The sequence below is a fragment of the Misgurnus anguillicaudatus genome, chromosome 3 (genome assembly GCF_027580225.2).
Source record: "Misgurnus anguillicaudatus chromosome 3, ASM2758022v2, whole genome shotgun sequence".
Lineage (NCBI taxonomy): Eukaryota > Metazoa > Chordata > Actinopteri > Cypriniformes > Cobitidae > Misgurnus > Misgurnus anguillicaudatus.
Window position 1 is genome coordinate 16,926,071 of NC_073339.2, and position 14,837 is coordinate 16,940,907.

Below are 14,837 nucleotides of genomic sequence, written 5' to 3' on the forward strand. Positions count from 1 at the left end.
TGTTTGTGCTGTTTTGTTCAATTTGACATCGGTGCTGTTTTGCTAGACATATATTATCATCTGGTTTCGAGTTGTCCTTCCGTTTGACGCTGTTTTTTGAGGATCAGGAACCCGCCTTACACAACTGCCTTCCTTTAAGTGTGCTAGCTGTGCGCTAACCGCGGGGAGATTCCGCTCTCCGGCAATAATCTCGCGCACATATTCCCGGTCTGCCACGTTAAATAAAACGCTAACCTCACATTGATACCACCGCGTGCGTGTTTCTCACAGAAAACCGGTTTTAACGTTGAAGTCGCCAGCGGGCTGTTTGTCAGTCTCGGCGCTTCCGTATACATCTCCACGTCACTCGCTTCCAGTTAAGTTTGATGTTTTTCCATGAGCAGCGTGCGGAGAGGACTTTGATTTGCTTGTGCCTTGTAAGTATTTGTGATTTTTTTTAAGGACAATGAAAGAGTTGACTAACAGTTTGAACGACAGAGAAACCACCTAGCATTCTGTCATTTTGTGTCTTTGCATTTTTTTGGTATAACCAGAGTTTAACCTTGACATTTGCAATAAAACCACAGTAACCAAAAATGTAGCGCGTAAAATGTAGTAATTGTGGGTCAGACTTTAAAATAACCTATACCAAACTCATCAAGAGTTACAGAGTTAAAATGTTACAGTGGCCTGTCATGTCAGATTAAAGAAATGTCTGCTTTAGAATAAACATACGCAGTTCTATAGTTTGTAGGTTTAAAGGGATGATTCACCCAAAAATCAAATTCTTTCATCATTAACCCAACAGCATTCACAACCTGTATGACATTCTTTCTTATGTGGATCAAAAAAGAAAATATTTTGAAGAACGTTGGTTATTAGACAATACTGTCTTTCAATTGACTTTCACTGTAGGCTATATAGATAAAAAAACCACTGAGATTTATCTTCTTTTTTGTTCCATAGAAGAAAGTGTTGTGTGCGTTCATATTCAGTTTTTGAACGACATTATGGGAAAATTACATTAATTCTTTATTTTTGTAAAATGTCCCTTTAATGAGGTTGAAATCCAAATATCAGACATGAAATTAAGCTCTGTTTTATTGCATGTGTTCAAACAACTGGATTAGTTTTATATATAAACATTTCTGTTCCCCATCAGCTGTCCTAGCAAATCAATGGAGAAGCTTCAAGATCTCAGTCAGTCCGAGTTGCAGGATTTGCTGGACAACTCGGAGCGGGTGGAGTCTATGGCATTGGAATCTGATGAGGTGAGATAAGTCATTGTAGGCTATTAAGGCTATGCTAATAAGTAAACATCGGCAGAATGTTGTTTAATCCGCTGATCTTTCCATTCTTGGCTTATTGTTGGTATAAGTTTATAATTTAATTGGTTTCTTGTTCCCTGCTGGTGATTGTCAAGGTTGTTTGGTGACATTGAGAGGCTTTGTTTTGTTTTTCTTTTATCTTTGAGAATATGCTTTCGACTGTATCCATCAATCTCTGTCTGGGTACCAGCAGAAATTTTTGGATCAAAAACTAAGATTGAGACATTCAAGTACCTTGACAAGACCTGAGTTGCCTCTCTAAAAATGAATCTGAATCGTCTAGCAACAAATTGTCATTGAGACTAACTACAACTTTTTATTGGAACTGGACCATTTGCATTGTTCTTATGTAAATGCATGGGAATGTGTTGGGTATATTAGGCACTTAAAGGGGACATATGCTATAACTGGGTCCCCAGTAGGCTTGCCGCGATAGTCGGTGAAACGGTGATAACCGGTGCTTCAGCCTCTCACCGGTTATATGACTTGCCCACCGCGACACCGTCTTTCACCGTCGTTTTGATATTTTTGTGTAATTAAATCATTTAGGTTTGTTAGAGAGAGCAAACACTTACAACTGAATGTGTCTGTTGTCTGTATTCAGCGGAGCTGAAGGCGCGTCACGTCACAGAGCAGCAGCTGTCAGATTTCATTTATTTCTGTCAGAGTTTGCGAGGCGAGCTGACTGACCAGATGATGACAGAAGCTGTGTGCTTACTCGTTTTTGTTATAATATACATATATGATGTTTAATATAAGCGAAATCGTTTTGTTGTTGTGTTTTTCATCAAGAAAAATATTAAACCCATCATTCAAGCAGCGCTTTTATGGAGAAGTAGCCGGTTGCTCTGCTTGGGACTGGCGGGTTCTTTGAGAATTACCTGCGCATATTGACTCGAGCACTTAAGTAAACCAGCTGTTGCACTCGCATTGCACGCAAATTTATACGCGATTTAACGCAGCTTACGCAAGCGCTGCATTTAAACAGTTGTGTAAATCAAAAGTGAAAGTAAAATGTGCACGTCTGCATGCGCATTTATAAGCCCCTCCCACTCGGTGATACCAGGATCACAGAGTTTGTGACGCGCCGATTAACCAGTGGGAAAATTAAGTCACCGCGGCAACCCTAGTCCCCAGTGCTTCTATCAACCTAGAAAATGCGAGTAAGATCAACCCAGTAACTTAGTTTTGGTAAACCATTCTCGGCAGCCATGTGAAAGAATTGATAATTGAAATTTGGCTCCCCTTGTGATGTCAGAAGGGGATAATATCACCCCTTAATCTGCATTATCCAACCACAGCACTGCCATTTAGTGCAGAAATCAGCTAATTTGCATTTTAAAGGACACACCCAAAAACGGCACATTTTTGCTCACACCTACAAAGTGCCAATTTTAACATGCTATAATAAATTATCTATATGATATTTTGAGCTAAAACTTTACATGCATACTCTGGGGACACCAAAGATTTATTTGACATCTTAAAAAAGTCTTGTGAAATGTCCCCTTTAACAATTATGTGTTAATAGAGGTGCAGTAGTAATTCCAACCCTTTGTGTTCTTAGGGTTAGGTTAGGTATTAGCTTGCTTATACTACTGTCTGTGACTGTTAATATAGTTTGTCACTAAAGTGTATGTATCCTACTATAGCTGTGCCCCAATTCAAGGGCTGCGACCTTCTAAGCATGCGACCTTAAAGGCTCTTTCAAGAGTCTTTCAAAATGGCAGCCTCAGAAGTCCGCAAAGAGAATTGAAATGAGACGGTCTAACCTTCAAAGGACCCATAATTTGCGTCACCTGCTGCACACGCCCACCGCGCCTGTCAGCACACATCGGAGACTTACTTATTAAAATAAATATGAAATCAGAACAATATTAAAGCTCCTGTTCTGTCTGTGATTTTGAAGCTTTGATTGTGTTTATAGTGGGCAAAATAACATGTGTTCATGTTTCACGTGTAAAAAAACGCAGTATTTTGCACACAATTTACTTATCTGTATAGCGCTGTTTTCACTGTCCTCAAAACAGTCTGATGTCTTCCTTGTTATGTGAAGTCCCTCCTTCAGAAATACGTAACAAGTTCTGATTGTGTAGTTTGTTTTTAGTGTGCTGTGATTTGATAGCAGCTTAGCTTAGCAGAGCCGTTTGAGCCAAAGCTGGTGACTGACGTATTCCTGTGGGCGGAGTTTAGCAGGAAATAGAGGGCTGTAGTCCAAACCGGCCATTCGTTGTAGGCTTTTAAAGAGGAATTCTATTGAAGAAAATATATCGCCTGGCAGTGAACTTTGAGCTTTATCATTTTACAGGTATTATTTATTCTACTATAGCAACATTACACATAACTAGGGTTTAAAATGGTATCAGGAAGAACGTGACCTTTAATTTATTTTAGAAAATATGACACGTTGATGTAGATGAAACTATTCAACAGTCTATCAAATTTTTTAAAATATATGCAACATAAACAGAATAATATTAACACAAAACATAATTTATAATACTAAAACAGTGACAAGAAAAATTTTTTCTGATAAATTCACACTTATTAGATAAAGGACTGCCTTACTAGCCTCAAGTCGCGCTGCTGTGACGCATTCGGTCTTAAAATACGTCCTTAGACGGTCGCAGCCTTTGAATTGGGACATAGCTTATGTATTGTGCATTATTATTGTAGACGTAATCTTATGTGTACTGTAGAATTATAATATAACATTAGGCTGTATTTTTACCAGAGTTTGAAATGTCACTATATCTATTTTCTTGCAGATTCAGAATATTCAGCTGGAAAGGGAAATGGCCCTGGCTGCCAACCGAAGTCTGGCAGAGCAAAACCTTGACATGAAGCCCCGCCTTGAGACAGAGAGATCACGGCTGGTGGAGAAATACACTGAACTTGAGGCAGTGAGAGAGAAATATAAACAGCACTGTGTCCTGAGAGGTAAGAAATAGTGTGTGGGACGGGGGTTTAAAGGCCCCATGTTATTAAAGATGTTTGTCTGTCTTTCTTCAGCCGGACACAAGCAGAGTTATGTTAAATAATATCCTGGCTCTTCCTTGCTTTATAACATTGACCAGGGATCAACGTTTCAAAGGTCGAAAAATGCATCCATCCATCTTTAAAGATAACCATATATAAACCAGTGGGTTAATAAATGTCTTCTGGAGCAAACTATGGGTTTGTGTGGGGAAAGAATGTATATTTTGAGGTTTTTAGCAATATTACTACACATTATAGTTACTACACACACATGTTATTTAAACAGACAATAACAACTCAAATATGGATGTTAGAAATGGATTCAAATACGTGAAATGGCATTAGTTCTTGCATGTCTCATGACTAGTTGTCATATGAGTTGTATCTTTTCATTAGGAACAAGTAATTTAAGGAACAGAAAAATTTATTGGCCAACTAAAAACTGTATTGGCCAAAATATGTTGGTAAATCACTAGAATAAACAGGGAAAATAACAGACAGGGTTCCCACGGGTCATTGAAAACCTTAAAAGTTTGTGAATCTGGGGGATGGGGATTCAAGGCCCTGGGAAGTTTTGGAAAATATACATTGAAAGTGTGTGAATCTATTTTATGCAAGTTTTCTGGAAAAAAATCCATATTATTTCCTGTGTACTAGTTTAGGATAATATAAGAAAAAATCTAGACTTTTTAAGCACACATGCTAAACTGTTCGCTTTAAATGTTTATATCATCTGTATGCGAATGTTGAATCATACCAAAATGCTTTTTTGCATAGTTGTGTTTGACACATAAAAACATCTCGGGTTACGTATATAACTGGTGCTGCGACTCCCTTGCCATACTTCCTCCGTCCCTATAACGCCGTCTTTGGCAATATTTCAGATAGCGTTATACTTCCTGGCTCCTGCATCACCCTGTCTTTGTTGTTTAGCCTTACCATTGGTTGCATTAGATATATACATTCAGATGCACTTACCCCTGGAGGCGTCCCCAAAAGGGAACTGTAACAATGTATCTTAAAAGGTAACACGATGTAACCTTGCTCTCACTTGAAATGTGTCCCCACATTTAGTCCTTAAATTTGAGGGTATTAGACATGGAAAGACCTTGAAAGGTCCTTGAATTTGAAGTTAACTAAGCTGTGGGAACCCTGAACAGAAAATACTTAAATCAAGGAATATTAATGTTCATAATTTAAACAGGAATGTGGATTTATCAAGGAGAAATAAAATATTGTGTGTGTTCAAAACAGTATATTTCCCCCTTTCGAAGGGCACTTCGGGAAAGGGACGCCACATAAACACTAGCCCTGGGTAAAGAAAAATATATGTTTTTCATTGCTCTGTTCGTGTATTTTAATGGACCACAGTATAGACGGTTTCATCGGACGCATGTGCGCTGACGCGAGACATGTCTGGATCCGAACTTTACTTCCGGTTTCGTTTTTTAAATGGTCTGACTAGTTGCTAAACTGATCTCTTGAACAAATGCCTCGTCGAAAAAACAAATGTTATGTTTTTTTTGCTTGTTATATAAATAAACTACGTTTAAATTACTTTGTTGTTAATTTATTCTTAGGGGAGTTTACCATAAATTACGTGCAGACCACGACAGCCGCTTGTTTATGTTGTTACTGCTGAAACCGTCTTTAAGACACAATTGCGCAACTTACTCTAGAGTTTATAGATCAAGTGTTTTGACCTTCGAACGAGAATAGGGGATGGAGTTGGGATTGGAATTCGCCCCCTTAAAAATATTATTGAGTCAAAAGCGTAAACAAACGCAAATTTTCTAATTCTCGAAAACTTGAGGAATTTTAAGTGTTGTACTCTTAAAGATTTTAAGAGACTTCTCTCTTAAAGACAAGGTTTTTTTCTGTAACATAAAAGGAAAGCTTCATCATAGCAGATTCCATTCTATTACATTATTGCTGAGCAATTAAATCCAAGTGAAAGTACAATGTTTATTCAATACTGGACTGGAAATCTTTTGGTTGCCTAAAATTAGTTACATTGTTTTGGCATCCTGGAACCTTACATTCGATTTCTGTTCTGCTTTCTGTGACTCCTTACAGAGACTTTTCAACAGACACAGAGAGCTTGCATGAGTTTCTAACAAAAACTTGTTGTTCAACCAGAACGTCTTTTTTTTATACTATAGGGCACTCATTTCCTCCCCCATTTGTACATCCATGACATTACATCACATTCCAGCTATGTGTCTGGCCATTGGAACCTCTTTTTTGTCTATAGTCTCATTTTAGTTTTTATTTTCCAGTCAGTGTTGTTTTTTCCTTTACGTCATTACACATTCACAGCTAAGACATCTGTTTACATTACCTGATCTTATTAAGTCTTTATGATACCTGTCGTCTACATTCTTTTTCACTTCTCTTTCTCTCTCTGTAGACAGTATAATGGGGCAGGTGTCTCCAGAGGCGCTATTGTCTCGTCTGCAGATAGAGGGCGACAACACAGAGGAAGAATCAGAGGTGAGCCACAGGGTCCTACATGATTCGCTTGTTGTCTGTTGTTGACACTTTCAGGTTTGTGTATCTTCTATCTGGTTTCCCGGACAGGGATTAGCTTAAGGCAGGCCTAGGCCTTAGTTTAATTCGGAAATATAACTGGTTTAATAATCATGCCTTACTTAAAACATTACTTGTGTGCATTTTGATGCAAAACAAAGGGCACTGATGTATTTTAAGATATGTCAATGCAAGTTGTTTTCAGTTTGGACAGCTTTTACATTTATTTTAGTTTAGGACTAGTCTAATACCTGTCTGGGAAACTGCCCCATATTGACCAACATCTAGTACTTTTCATCAGTTGTTGAGTAATGTTTGTAAATGACTTAGTAATGAACGTTATTCACTATAGAAGTAATAATAATACGAGCCATCTTTCCATTTAAAGGATAAGTCCATTTTCTTAAAAGAAAAATCCAGATAATTTACTCACCACCATGTCATCCAAAATGTTGATGTCTTTCTTTGTTCAGTCCAGAAGAAATTATGTTTTTTGAGGAAAACATTGCAGAATTTTTCTCATTTTAATGGACTTAAATAGAGCCCAACATTTAATACTTAACTCAACACTTAACAGTTTTTTTCAACGGAGTTTCAAAGGTCTATAAACAATCCCAAACGAGTCATAAGGGTCTTATCTAGCAAAACAATTGTAATTTTTGACAAGAAAAAAAATGTACTTTTAAACCACAACTTTTCGTCTATGTCCGGTCCAGCTCAACCTAACGTAAATGCGTAGTGAGGTAGGGAGGTCACGTGTTACATATATAAAACGCACATTTGCGGACCATTTTAAACAATAAACTGCCACAAAGACATTAATTAGTATTAGTTGACATACAACAATGTAGGAACGGCCCTCTTTCAAGACGCTTGTAAACACTAGGGCGGGGTTTCGCATTCGTCCTCTGTGACCTCATGACGTATTGCGTGGGGTCAGCTGGCGCATCACGACCGGATCTACATGACAAGAAGTTGTGCTTTAAAAAGTGTATATTTGTTATTTTTATTGTCAAAAATGGCAATCGTTTTGCTAGATAAGACCCTTATGCCTCATTTGGGATTGTTTATAGTCCTTTGAAACTCTGTTGAAAAAAACTGTTAAGTGTTGAGTTAAGTATTAAATGTTGGGCTCTATTAAAGTCCATTAAAATTAGAAAAATCCTGCAATGTTTTCCTCAAAAAACATAATTTCTTCTCGACTGAACAAAGAAAGACATCAACATTTTGGATGACGTGGTGAGTAAATTATCTGGATTTTTCTTTTAAGAAAATTGACTAATCCTTTAAGGCTTTTTGTGGATAAAGTTAGCACATCAAAAAGTTTACCAATACAGTTGATGGAAATGCTTATAATTGAATTTTGAAGTTTAGTGCATAACGCAATGTTGATCTCAAATATCACAAAAACTGGTTTGGAAACACTTTTGTCGAAAAAAAAAACTGCTTTAACGCAAATAAATGTGGTACATGATATATTTTCATCTTGTGCAACCACCAAAGGGCACAAAAGCATCTTAAACCCACAGAATTTTATATTGGGACCGCATTCATGATCATCTTCATATATGTCTTTACCTAACCGAAATCAAATCAAATTGTTGTCTACATATTATTTGATAAACAAAATTTTAAATGTTGTTGTGTTAATTAACAGAAATAGGTTTAAAGTTTAGGTGGAGAAATAAATAAATGTGTCATCAAAATAAAAACTATATCTGAAAAAATAAGCCTTTGAAGCAATATAAAAAATAAACAAATGATAAAATGACAAATTCAAATAACAAAATAGCTCAAATTAACCTTAAACACATATATAAAAAATAAGACTGATTTCATAATATTAATAAAACATCAACAAAGCTTTACTTTTTAAGCTAGACTTTTTAAGCACACGTGCTAAACTGTTGGCTTTAAATGCTTATATCTTCTGTATGTGAATGTTGATTCATACCAAAACGCATCGTTTTTTGCATAGTTGTTTGACACATGAAAATGTCTCTGGTTACGTATGTAACTGTTGTTCCCTGAGAAGGGAACGAGACGCTGCATCTCCCTTGCCATAATTCCTGCATCCCTGTGACGCCGTCTTTGGCAATATCTCAGATAGCGATATACTTCCTTGCTCCCGCGTAACCCTGTCTTTGTCGTTAAGCCTCACCATTGGTTGAATTTGATATACATTCAAACGCACTTACTCCTGGAGGCGTATCCAAAGTGTCACCGCAGTGATGCAGCGCCAGTTTCCTCGAAAGGGAACTGTAACAATATAACAATATATCACAATGTAACCTTGCTCTAACTTGAAATGTGTCCCCACATTTAGTCCTTGAATTTGAGGGTATTTGACCTGGAAAGTCCTTGAAAGGTCCTTGAATTTGAAGTTAACTAAGGTGTGGGAACCCTGAAAACTGTGTCATAAAGACAATTGTAATACAGTGAGAGACATTACTTGATAGATGTTAAGATGTTTATTGTGCACAAGGTAAAGTTTATTAAATTTTTATAAGTATTTTTGGATATTTCGTATATTTCTATATTTTTTGAACAATTTTAGTGACAGCTAGTAAATTTCCATAAACTTTGTAAATATGCTCTTCTTAAAAAATAAATGGAAAAGGTAGATAATTATCAAAATACACAAAAATATGCATGGAAATGGCGATACACAAAAACTTATGCCACAATTCCCATATGTGACATCATCACGTACACCATTTTGGCAATAAAAGCCAATTCGAATAAAAACAGAATGGAGACTGTATAGACTGAGACTGGAGTAAACTTCGCAGCTTTTTTATGCATATTTACTTTGTTAGTAACAAAACTGGATGGAAACCTAACTACTGTTACTAATTTAAATTTACTCTCTACTTCTTTCTCTCTCAGACTCTAGCAAATGAGTTTCTGGAAGGTTCGATAACATTGGACTCTTTCCTCGAACGCTTTCTTTCCCTCCGTTCCCTCACTCACACGAGACGGATACGTATTGAAAAGCTGCAAGAAATTCTCAGCCAAAAAAGCAAAGGGATAAGTGATGCTGCAATGACATCACAACCCTGTGCCAATCAGGATGCTGGATCATCATCATCATCATCATCATGGCAACAACAGCAGCCTCAGCAGCAACAGAGCTCCAAAATGAATCCGCCCTCCAATGCCTCCAGTTCCGCTCTTCCTTACAGCCCCTACCCTGTCGCACCACCCCCCAACCACCCCCCTTCAGCCACTGCAGCAGGCCCCAACAACTCTAGCACAGCATTCCAGCCCTACCCCAGCCAAGGTGCCCCTTACCCTGCAGCAACGGGCTACCCCGCCCCCGGGCCCGCTCTTGGCCCTCCTGTTTGCCCATACCCCACGCAGCCCACCCAGTTTCCTGGGCCACCGTTTGGGCAGTTCGCTCCCGCGCCTGCCCCGTTCCCACGTCCATACGCATATGGAGGGTATGCCTACCCCACAGGCCCTCATGGGCCATCAACCCAGTCACCAACAGGTAGACCTCTTTATAGGCCAGGTTTTGGGGTACCACAACAATACTCCTGAGCCACTCTACGTACGTCCCTGTCTCTACTTTTCATTATTCTCCCTCTCGTCTCCTTTGCCCCTCTCCTCCTCTTGCGCTGCCTTTTCCGTACCCTCAGATTTGTGGTTTGTGTACCCATGTCACATCCTGTTCCTGTCTGAGGCTTATAAAGAACACTTGAGATTGGGTAAGCGTGTGCTTGTTCCCCCCAATGAAACCTTAATGAAAGACTCAGTCAGAGACTCTGTATGGTTTTGATGGCTCAGTTCCTGTCCATTTTAAAGCATGTATTTCAAATCAATCTCTGCGTCGCTGACGCAGTTATATTTGATGATTAAATGCATTGTTTTTTGAGAAAATTGCGTTGCAGCCGAACTTTGTTTGGCTGTGCTTCAAGATTCAAATCACTTGATTCAACTCCTACTGAGATTAACAGGTCACACACTACACCATAGCATTAGGCTAATCTCTTGTCTATGTAGACCCTTGTTACTAACAGTCCTGAAAGCACAGCATCATCTTTTCATTTTTTCTCGGTTGTTAACTCTTAAACTGAGCTTGTTTATTTAGGCAACTTTCAGGTGTGCACATTTGGAATCACCAAACTTGAATTCACCAGTTTTGTAAGACGTGGCTGGGTGCAATAAGTCCTGTGACGAATGCATAGTGTACCAAGAGATCACTCCAACTCCATACCTATTTTGCTTATTTCTTCACACCCTTTCGCTCCAACTTATTTTAAATACGGCTTGGGAATGATCGGAAGGGATAGATTATTACCGTACCTTACGTCCTCTAGTGGACGCAGTGTAATTTGTATTAATGGATGCTAATATTAAAGGGAACTAAGAGAGATATCACTATACATGTATCTTTAATCTGCTATAGCACATGGTTATTGGGTGGGGGGTGCAGGTGAGGCATAACATAGCACAGAGCATATGCAAGACAGTAGGCGTGCTTCTGTTCGTAATATAGCATTCAGTACCTACCATCAAGGTAGAGAAAGACTTTTATAGTAAAACTATGCAGATAAACGGCTGCATATTTTACACTTTTACACGCGATGAGGTGTTTGATGATCGAGTACAACCAGCCAGTATCACTGTATCATGTATTTCAATGAATCAATTGGAGAGAACTACTAGTCTACCAACACTCCCAAGCTATGAAATGCCTTGGCCTCACCCACATATAAAGGCCTGCTTGTGTCATTTTTAAAGGTGTTACATAGTCCCCCCCATGACTGAGGTGTTTACTTGCTCCTTGTTGACCAACTAGAGGACCGTGTGAATCACACTAGCACTCCACACTAACAGCCCCTAACTCTAGTTTAAAGAGTGGGAGCGGGGCCCGTGAACAGTCAGCTTTAGAAGGCGTGCGGGGTCTTTCTTTATTTTTGTACTTTAAAGCAATTCAAAACCAGAGGCGTCCTCAATCAGGCCTCGGGTGGCTTTATCTAATTCATGAACTCAGTAAATAAGACTCAGGTTTGTAGCAAACCCCCACGTTTGGTTTAGGTACCCTCCCCGGCCCGTGAAGCGAGGGAGAGTCTAACACGACACGAGGATGAGAAAAATGTATGAATCGAGTTTATTAGCACATTGATTTGCAGCATTAGAGGAATTTATTCTATTGCATCGGTTGTGACGACTGTAGCCTGTTAAAAGTGTATTTTTATTTTTATTGTCCTTTTTTCTCGGGTGTGAATATTAAAAACTGAAGTTGATCTACGATCCTTGTGTTGTTGTTTTTTTATTTAAATGTTTGACTTTTTTCTTCCCAAATTTACAAGAAGACAAACGAGTGATTGACTCATTGAAAGCTAAATTCCATTCAAATTGAATCATAGTTGAGAGTTTCAAGCGCGTGTTATGGGGAATTTTTTTACAGGTTCAAAACCAAAAGCCTTTAAGGGTCTTTCTTCAACTGTACGACATGGTAAACCAAGCCCGGCGACACCTGAGAAAGAACGAGAGAGTGAGGGAGGTACAGAGGCGGCTGGGAAAGATCGTGAATGAAAAGAAGATATGAGTAACAGTGAAATGAAAGTATGTATATTGGTGGTATATTGATGTTTTTTTGTGTGTGTGTGTTATGCTTTTTGTGTTTTACCTTGTTGTGACTTCCGTAAGCCAGTCGCCAAAAGAAACTCATTTGCGAAACAATGGAGAGTGAGGCGTAAGGTAACACGTGGTTCATTTGTAACACAACTATTTGGTCTTTTTCTTTTAATGTCAGAACATGATGATCAGAGAATTTGGGAAATGCTTTGGTGTGTTTTTGTTAAAGTTGGGGTTGTAATTCACCAAATCCAACCTTATAAAATTGTAATCACTGACTTTTTATTTAAAACTGGTTCTCAAACTCGAGGCCTGGCTGAGATGGTGCCGTGGGATGCCCAGTTTAATGATATTTTATAAAAAATAAAAAAACACACATTAATTTATCAAATTTTGTGTAATAAAACCACAGGAAAAAAGCTAATAAACAACACCGCTACATTGTATGATTTAACCCTTTAACTGCCGCAGCTCTTTTTGGTGAAAAGCTGATGTACACCTACAAATTAATATAACTCTTGGCATTTTTTTGGTCTAGAAGCCTAAGTTTGGTCTTGATTTAAAGAAGACACTTTAAAGTTTTTTTACGAAAGTGTCTGGAGGTGAAAATATATTTTTTATAGCAATTTACGTTTATTTGTAATAAATAAAAAATGCAATATAGTATTATTTTAAATATATAAAATGATAAAAACTGAAGTTTGGTGCATACTCACAAATGAATAAATTACAGTTACAGTTAAGATTTTAAAATATGAAAACTACATTCTTAGACCTTTCCAACAATATATAGTTTGTCGTGATAGATTAACATTTACATGAAAAATATTGAAGTAAGCTTAACGGGTTAATGCGTTTTGTTAAATTCATATTTTAAGTTTTGGAATATTTTATGTCATACATTTTTTGGTGGGGGGGCCATAGGGGATGCACCCTACACAGGCAGGCCGTATACGCCAAAAAAATTGAGAACCACTGACCTAAAACATAACACCACTTTGAAACATGTGAACAACAATGAAAAAAAAATTTACAGAAAGGGGTAACGCAACAACTAAGCCTCGAGTATAGACGGTTTCATTGGACAATACACGTCTGAAATTTACTTCCGGTTTAGTTTTTGTAATGGTCTGACTAGTTGCTAAACTGATCTCTTGAACAAATGCCTCATCGAAAATAACAAATGTTTTGGTTTCAATCTATGTGTTGTTTTTTTGCTTGTTACATAAATAAACTACATTTAAAGAACTTTGTTGTTATTTATTCTTAGCAGAGTTTACCGGAAGTTACGTGCGGACCACGACAGCCGCTTGTTTATGTTGTTACTGCTGAAACCGTCTATGATAATGAAATGAAAACAATGAAAATGTCATTCATTAAAATTATAAGGGATAATAATTCACTGTAAAAAAAATCCGTAGAAATTACAATGTTATTGCAGCTGGGTTGCCGGTAATTTGCCGTGGATTTGGATGTATGTTGTTTACAGGCAAGAGTTTGTTCAACGTAAAATAAATTTTAAATATTAACAAGCCTTTATCTTTACAGAATAAAACTATACAATGACACCCTCATGTAAAGCATTCTGGGAACCAGAAATCCTCATCAACCTTTTTCAGTTTTTTGCTTCAGATTTTGTTTCCCAGAATATTTAGCTTGATGCTGTTTTTTCAGTTTTACTCTGTAAAGACAAAGACTTGTAAATGTTTAATGTTCATTTAACTTTGAACAAAATGTTGCCAGTAAATAACATAAATTTAAATTTACGGTAAGTTACCCGCAACCCAGCTGCAATAACACTGTAATTTCTACTGAATTTTTTTACAGTGTTCACAATTATGATTTTTTGTCTGAATTGTCCATATGCATGAACGCATAATAGAAGGATGCTTAGATGAAAGATTATAAATGAATGCATGTGTGGATATCTATCTATTATAGACATATAAAATATCCACCTCTACACTCTTAAGAAACGATGTGTTAATTTAAACACTGTTTTGTGTTATCCAATTTAACACATTATGTGTTATTTTAACATTATGTGTCATTTCGTGTTGATTTTGAGTTCAGATAAATAAGAGGGACAACACAAGACGTGTGGAAAAAAGTGTGTTGTTCCAAAAATAACACAAAGATGTGTTAAGTTAAGGACAACACATTATGTTTTAAGAGTATAGTATGTAGACAGAATAGTTATGAAATATTTTATGTTTAAATAGAATTTTCTAGCAAGTGTTACAACAAACTCTCTGTCTATTACATTTAAGTCCACCTACACTGTAAAAAATGCTTTGCTGCCTTAATATTTTTTGTTGAATCAACTCATATTTACAAGTCATTTCAACTTACTATTATTTATCTTGAGATGAGTTGTTATAACTACAGGTGAGTTGTTATAACTTAATGAATTAAGTTGACTTTTCTCAACTATAT

The 14,837-nt window shown here is 37.3% G+C and overlaps 1 protein-coding gene across 1 annotated transcript; it reads left to right on the forward strand.

The window, feature by feature from the left end:
- The first annotated feature begins 41 nt into the window (after positions 1-41).
- Positions 42-12,074, forward strand: vps37c (VPS37C subunit of ESCRT-I). Its single transcript, XM_055204913.2, has 5 exons — positions 42-416; positions 1,142-1,250; positions 4,076-4,247; positions 6,697-6,779; positions 9,705-12,074. Exons 2-5 carry the CDS (start codon positions 1,158-1,160, stop codon positions 10,356-10,358), a joined length of 1,002 nt encoding a protein of 333 aa, XP_055060888.1. The 5' UTR covers positions 42-416; positions 1,142-1,157; the 3' UTR covers positions 10,359-12,074.
- The last annotated feature ends 2,763 nt before the right edge of the window (positions 12,075-14,837 follow it).

Excerpts from the sequence above, each read along its gene's own strand:
- vps37c (XM_055204913.2), top strand. The coding sequence starts at position 1,158 with ATGGAGAAGCTTCAAGATCTCAGTCAGTCCGAGTTGCAGGATTTGCTG. Across the intron at positions 1,251-4,075 it reads TGGCATTGGAATCTGATGAG|ATTCAGAATATTCAGCTGGA; the intron begins GTGAGATAAGTC and ends ATTTTCTTGCAG. Across the intron at positions 4,248-6,696 it reads ACAGCACTGTGTCCTGAGAG|ACAGTATAATGGGGCAGGTG; the intron begins GTAAGAAATAGT and ends CTCTCTCTGTAG.